We start from the raw sequence: 8,005 nt of genomic DNA on the forward strand, positions 1-8,005 counted from the left end.
GCCATTCCTAGAATATGGAGAGAGCCGAAGAACCATCACGACGACTGCTACTTTTGTATGATTGATGTGACGAAGTACAGGAAAGTGAAAGGAAGACAAGCTCTGCAGTATCCAGACATACCATCATCTAGAGCACCTGTCCCACATGATGATAGCTTACCAGTACCACAACCACCAGAAAATGCAAGTTTATTTTTATCATACTCTCTTTACTTTTAATTAACTTCAATATTGAGTACTTAATATACATTCACTTTCCTAAAGATATATGGAATACTAATGCTATTCGTCTTTGTTGAAGTTGCTATATTTAGTTATTTCTTTCTTTCCAGATGGAAGATGCAATGGAAATTTCATCTGAAGGGTCAGCAGGTAGCAGCAGCCATGAAATGGGAGACGAAGATTTCGCACCAAGAACGACTTCGGAGCCTCACTTTCCAAGTCAGAGTGAGCTAGATGACTTAATCAGAGACTTAGGTCTTACTAAGTCAGGAGCTGAGCTTCTTACATCAAGGATGAAAGAATGGAATCTACTAGGAGAAGACTGCAGGACATCTGTGTACCGAAAACGACATGAAGAATTTAAAATTTACTATGACTTTAGTGATGATATGTGTTATTGTAAGGATGTTACTGGTTTGTTTACAGCCCTTGGACTCGAACATGATCCTGCAGAATGGCGACTGTTCATAGATAGCTCAACACGAAGTCTCAAATCAGTATTGCTCCACAATGGAAATAAAAACCCATCTTTGCCTCTTGCACACTCAGTACAGAAGAAAGAAAACTATCATAATGTCAAACAGCTTCTTGAAAAAATCAATTATGCTGAATTCAAATGGGATGTTTGTGGTGATTTCAAGATGCTAGCCTTTTTGCTTGGCTTACAAGGGGGATACACAAAGTATTCCTGTTTTCTTTGTTTATGGGACAGCAGGGCTGATGATGATCATTATAATAAAGTTCATTGGCCCCCAAGAGTTGAACTGCAGCCAGGAATGTTAAATGTTCTCAGACAGCCTCTAGTAGATTCGAAAAAAGTTTTATTACCTCCATTTCATATCAAGCTAGGGTTAATTAAACAGTTTGTGAAGGCTTTGGATTTTGGAGGCGAAACTTTCCAAGAAATTTGTCTCATGTTTCCCAAGCTATCTGAGGCTAAGCTCAAGGGTGGTATATTTGTTGGACCCCAGGTAAACAAAATGTTGAAGTCGGAGAAACTGGAAAGAGCGATGACGAAAGTTGAAAGAGAAGCTTGGTGTTCATTTCGTTATGTAGTTCGTGGATTCCTAGGAAATCACAAGGACCCTAATTATAAACAAATAGTGGCAAAGCTTATTGAGAACTTCAGGAAACTTGGTTGTCGTATGTCCTTGAAGATACATTTCTTGCATTCTCACCTAGATTTCTTCCCCGAAAACTTGGGGGCTGTCAGTGAGGAGCATGGCGAGAGATTTCATCAGGATATCGCAACTATGGAAAGAAGATATCAAGGACGATGGAATACTGCTATGATGGGAGATTAGCCTACATATGGTCACTAGTCAGAAAAGACGAAAGCATGCATTCTAGAAAATCTCGATCGTCAAAGCACTTCTAATCATGAAAAGAGTCATCAAAACACTTGCAGTGCAAAATTGTGTTGTTTATTTTGTTCTTACTAATATTGTAGCTCTTAAATACACTTCATATTATGAAAAAAATACTAGATGTTGTATAATTATCCTTAGAATGCTAAAGTAGATTGAATCAATCAACTACTGTAGAGAAAGGTTGCGTATATAACAATAAAATATAAAATCAAGAATAAATCAAGAAATATCGATGTTACGTCAAAACTAATGTGATATTTGGATTCAGTGACACGAAATACATATATAAACATGAAAAAATACAAATAAACAAAACATGTGTTACATTGTGTAATCAGAGTACCTACCGCTCCTCCTAGTTTTATAAACTCTTCCCTATGGTTGATGCAGGGGTGGGAAGTAATGTAGGCTGCCTCCACTATTTTTCTTTTCTTTTTCTCTAGACCTTTGTTGAGCACCTCTATCTTGTTCCAATCTGGAAGATGACCACATTGGTCTAAATGAACTACTAGCGAGTTGGAGGTTCTGTGAGCTCTGGCGTCATTTTTGTGCTCATATGTCCGTAGCTCCACTGATCTTCCCGTCTCTCCATAATATCCTAACGGACAACCACCACATGGTATATTATAGATCGCGCCTTTCTCCATATCCTTTTCTGATTTATTTCTATTCTTGACAACTTCTCCTAATTTTGTACCCGTGGAGAAAGCAACGCTCACACCCGCTTTTGTGAGAATATGTCCCAACTCCTCCGCGTACTTCGAGTTGGGGACGGACAAAAACCCCGCCCTGCCTTCTCCGGACCAGTCGTCCTTCTTCCTTCTCATTATTACCTTTGCTTTCTTTCTCAATCTGTGCAGTAGTCCTTCCGGGTATCTGAGTTTAGTGAACACTTTGAAAATATATTTGATTCCATCCTCTGAAAATTCTTCGCTACAAATACGGTACGCCCTTAAGAAAAATCCTATAGCCACTCCGTTTTTAATTTTGTTGCTATGCGCTGAGTAGAAATGAATCACATCGTCTTTATTGGTGCTTTTTCTGTAGACCGAGAATGATACCTTACTACCTCTCCTCCAAATCACCGTATCCAAGAAAGCTAGTCTGTTATCCATCTCGTGTTCGATAGTAAACTGGATGTTTGGTTCGACATGATTCAATCTACTCAACTTGTCATCTAATTGTACCTCTTTCGGAGCGATGACAAGGACGTTGTCCACATACCTCAGCCAAAGCGTGTCTCTACCCATTATCCTTATGAAATGATCTGTCTCTAAAACTTCCATATACAATGAAGCTAGTGTAAGAGGAAATAAGAAATTGGTCGGGACGACCAACGGTAGCTGCCGAGCCCTGTAAGAGGCCGGTAGTGAATGCAAATCAGATTTGTCAACGAGTTCAGACTCGACGCCTACGGTTTGATAACATTGAAGGCGACGTTATGTCTATGTAAACACGCCGACGGTGGTGACTGTTTTATAATCGCTGATGTAATCAAAACTCTGTAAGCGCAAAGTTATTTTTCGTTTGACAATGCTGAGGTAAACGATATTGCTAGTGACATTGTAACGGCTTTCCGGATTAGAGAAAAGGTGGAGGAAGGAGGAAAAACTATTGGTGCATGAATTCAAAGTCACGCCCATAAGGAGTGACATTTATTTGAGAAGTCAGAGGAGATTGGATTAGAATAATCAGTGACGTCAGACGAAGGTAGCTAAGCGTAGGATACGGGGATCTCGGGAGACGGTGTGAGTAGACGAGAGAGAGAGATCCTGAGTGTACCAAGACTGTGAAATTACAGTGAAAGAAGAAAAGTACCAATTTCTTTACCCCAGGACTGATTTGAAGTACATGACAAGAACTAGGCATGGGGCCTAATGAACTTGGAAACTAGTGAGACTAAAGGAAACTAGGCATGGGGCCTACTGCTTAAAAAGGACTGGAAAACTTATAAGAAAAGACGTGAGGGGAAATTAAGTGACTACTAACAGAATAGAGGAAGAGGTCTGACAGTGGTGGTGACAGTGACTACAAGGGAGGTGAAACTAGAATCGCACTGAGAGGACTACCCATTGCAAGTCCTTGGTGTTGTCTGTATTCTTTGCCGTTGAACATGAAAGGACCAAACTTCACACATAGAGACACTAATTTTAAGTAATCACTTTTCCCCACTGGTAAATCATCCTCGTCCAAACTGTCTACCACCTTCTTTGCCACTGCCAACGCCCCTTCTACCTCGACATTCATAAAGAGCGCAGTTACATCATAACTAGCCATCTCTTTTTCTGAAAGATCCACATCCTTTAACCTCGTGATCAGAACTCCAGAGTTTTTTAAATGGGCGTTACTTATGGAGCCTAGCCTCTGTGATAGTGGTTTGGCTAAGCATTTGGCCAGTCTGTGCGGGGCGCTCCCGATACCAGAGGTGATGGGTCTCATCGGGACGTTTGGTTTATGGGTTTTCGGAAGTCTCCGCATTCTGGATGGTTTAGGGGCTTCCTCTAACAGACCCAATAGCTTTTTCCCCCGGCTGGTTCTTGTGAGTATCTTCCTTGCTTCTTTCTTAAATTTCTCCCCTTCTAAAGCTGCGTGCCCAATATGTTTCTCTTCATATGTATTGGTGTCGCTGAGCAAGTCTAACATTTTTGTGTCATAATCTACCCTGTTCATGACGACAACTCCTCCACCTTTATCCGCACTAGTGATTACTATATCATCGTCTCTTCCTAGTTTCTCTAAGGCTAATCTGAACCGTCTGGGTATGGAACATTGATTGATCGTGGCTAGAGCATGAAAGCATGTGACTAGACCTTGTTTGAAACCTTTTTCCACGTCACTGTCATTCCATTTGTAGTTCCTGTTTAAATAATCAGTATAACCTCTCTTATTCACACCGTACTCCTTTCTCGATCTTGATCTTTTCTGTATCTTTATGTAGTCGAATTAAAGTGGTACCTTTCGTATGAATCTTTTCTAAAACTCTTACAATCTGTTCCTTTGTACCCTGATTGCGTAGCGAGTGTAGTATTGCTATTTGTTCTACTGAGTCAAATGCCTTCTCGTAGTCTACAAAAGCTAATAGCCGAGGTATATAGTGTTCTGTCGTTTTCTCGATTAGTTGGTTTATCGCCTGCAAGTGGTCTAGAGTCGAATATCCGCACCTAAAGCCTGCCTGGTCTCTCGGTTGGTTTCCATCTAAAACTTGACTTAGTCTATTTTAAGGATCTTGGAGAATACTTTATATATATTTGATAGCAAGCTAATCGATCGATAGTCACTAAGGTCCTTCTGGTCTCCTTTCTTATGAAGCAATATCACTATAGCATTGCACCACGCATCAGGAACGCTTTCTTGACGTAAGCACTGGGTGTACAACTCAGCTAATTTAATATGAACTAATTTACCTGCGTCTTTCAATAGATCTATCGATATACCATCTTCCCCAGGTGCTTTTCCTCGTTTCATATTTTTAGAGCAAATTCTATTTCTTCCTTTGTAATCTCTGGTACACTACTAACGTCTACACATGAATTTACTGACTCAACTACGGTCTTCGACGAGTAAAGCTCTTGGTAAAATTCTTCTACTCTTTTTACCATTCTGTCCCTGCATTTAATGATTTCTCCATTTCTATCTTTCAAACATATCATTTGCTGTCTTCCTAAAGCATGTTTGCGCTCGGTCACTTTAATACTTCTACCTTTCCGAATTGTTTCCTCTATCTCGTCCATGTTTCTCTTTCTTTTCTCTAATCTCTGGCTTTTGTTGATAAGCCTGTTTAGTTCTACTCTTTTCATTTCGCCTCTTCTGCTTTTAATCTGCATGGTCCTTCTTTTGATTAGATCATTTGTAGCTTTGGAGTATTTCTTTTCTCTGTTGTTTTTTGTGCTTCCTACTTTCTCTGCCGATTCCCTAATGATATTCACTAAATTCAAATTCATATCTTCCACGGTGTCCTCGTTAGTTCTTAGAGCTTCGATTCTATTTTTAATTTCTAACTGACTTTTTTTTTATTACCCTTAACTTTTGCAAGGCTTATTTTCTTTCTTAAAATTGGTTTATTTCTCTCGGCTCTGAAATTGAATTTAGCTGTGCAACCTACCATTCTATGATCACTACCTATGTTGACTTTTTTTTATCACCCTAACATTGCTAACGCTTTTGCTCTAGTCTCATAATATGAAGTCTATTTCGTTCTTTGTTGTTCCATTTAGACTTCTCCACGTCCATTTATGACCTACACGCTTTTGGAAGAAAGTGTTCATTATCCTCATGTTGTAGTTCTCTGCAAAATTTACTAACATCTCGCCTCTGTAATTTCTTTCGCCTACTCCAAACTTTCCAATGCACGTCTCATCTCCCATCTTCTTCCTCACTTTAGCATTAAAGTCGCCTATTACCAACGTGTACTTACTTTTTTCTTGATCCATTACCTGACTTAAATCATCATAGAACGACTCAATTTCATCGTCTGAACTCTGTGAAGTTGGTGCATAAACCTGAACTATTTTTAGAGTGAACCTTTTACACAGTCTAATTACAATCCAAGCTACCCTGTCTGACAAACTACAGAATTTGACTACATTACCAGCATCCTCTCGGTTGATCAAGAATCCTACTCCACTAGATCTTTCTTTGTCCTTACCTCTATAGTAGAACAGGTGGTGACCATCTTGTAATTATATCAGCTTTTCTTCCGCTCTTCGGACTTCACTCAGTCCTACGATGTCCCACTTGATGTTGTCTAGTTCTTCCATTAAACTCTCCAGCCTGTGATCTTCTGAGAGACTTCTTACGTTGTAAGTATAGATCTTCATTTTCTTCATGTTTTTTAATGTCCAAGACTTGGATCTGCTTGGACAGTGCTTACTCACATTCGGTGGCACACTGCCCGTAAGCACACGAGGCAATGCGGTTGAACCTTTAGGAGACAATGATCCAACAGGAACGCCCGGCTTTGTTTTTGTTGTGCTGTTCATATTGGCTATGAAGGGGGGTTGGCAGTAATCTCACCTCCGTGCCAACTGGTTTCTGGTGAGATATTTCTCTGGTGTCACCTTATTCATTATATTCGGTGAAGCCCTATATCTATAGGGTGCCCAATGGTCCACGCCGTCATTATGACGGTACCCCATATATCTATGAGGAATTTCCCTGTTCGCCATCAGGGACGTGCCAGTTTGCAGTGGGTCCTGCGACTGTGCGTGTGAGCTGCTCTTTGTCTGATCTTTCTTACAAAACCTGTTCGATATGGGTGACCCTGCAGAGATTTTCTCTCTATTGACATAGCTTTTGTAGTCATTAAGATTCTCAAGCCTATCCACCACGTCAAGGTGTCAACTCTCGGATAGGATATATATATATATATATATATATATATATATATATATATATATATATATATATATATATATATATATATATATATATATACATATATATATATATGTATATATATATATATATATATGTGTGTGTGTGTGTGTGTGTGTGTGTGTGTGTGTGTGTGTGTGTGTGTGTGTGTGTGTGTGTGTGTGTGTGTGTGTGTGTGTGTGTGTGTGTGTGTGTGTGTGTGTGTGTGTGTGTGGAAAAAGAGAGTCACGGGTCTCGTTCCGAGTTTATTCCTGACCGGTTTCGCTTGTAGCTTCTGAAGAAGCTACAAGCGAAACCGGTCAGGAATAAACTCGGAACGAGACCCGTGACTCTCTTTTTCCACCTTTTTCAACTTGTCACAATGTCTCAACATATATATATATATATATATATATATATATATATATATATATATATATCGAAAATTAGATACAAAAACACGAGAAACAACTTGTAAAATAAAAAAGAGAGAGAGAAAAAGACCAGGAATATGCATAAACTCAATAAACAAACAAGCCGCACCGATGGAAAAGCTAAACGCCTGAACCACACCGCATCGCATCGCTTCGGATCGCATTGCTTCACCTCAGATCGCATCGCATCGCTTCGGATCGCATCGCATCGCCTCGGATCGCATCGCATCATCTGCCCATTAGGTGCCACAACTGAACCGTGCCTGTGTTCATCTCTCACTGTGGAGAAATATGGCCTTGTAATGACAATTCTTGTTGTCCTTGATTTTTTTTCCTATCATGTTAGGACAAAATAGGTTGGCACATATGGGAATACCGGTTAGGAATATATATATATATATATTATATATATATATATATATATATATATATATATATATATATATATATATATGTATATGGCGAGAAGAAAGGGACGGGGAGAGGGACTAGGCATCCTTCTCCCTGTAGCCCCAAGGGGCAAATTCCTAAAAATCAAAGGAAAGGCATAAGGGGTGCTGGAGGGCCTCGGGCCAGCACCCTAAGGTTTGGGTCTTTTAATGTGCGTGGATGTGGTACAGATGAGAG

The 8,005-nt window shown here is 39.8% G+C and overlaps 1 protein-coding gene across 1 annotated transcript in view; it reads right to left on the reverse strand.

Annotated features, from left to right (window-relative positions):
- LOC143035676 (uncharacterized) overlaps window positions 1-7,522 on the reverse strand; it is a 46,473-nt gene extending 38,951 nt beyond the window's left edge. The window contains exons 1-2 of the mRNA XM_076202541.1: window positions 7,518-7,522; window positions 4,269-4,347 (exon numbers count right to left, since the gene is read on the reverse strand). Coding sequence (XP_076058656.1) covers window positions 4,269-4,347; window positions 7,518-7,522 — 84 coding nt within the window. The remainder of the gene's footprint in view (window positions 1-4,268; window positions 4,348-7,517) is intronic.
- Window positions 7,523-8,005: the final 483 nt, after the last annotated feature.

This window comes from Oratosquilla oratoria, chromosome 19 (genome assembly GCF_046742065.1).
Source record: "Oratosquilla oratoria isolate Oo_2021 chromosome 19, ASM4674206v1, whole genome shotgun sequence".
Taxonomy (NCBI): domain Eukaryota; kingdom Metazoa; phylum Arthropoda; class Malacostraca; order Stomatopoda; family Squillidae; genus Oratosquilla; species Oratosquilla oratoria.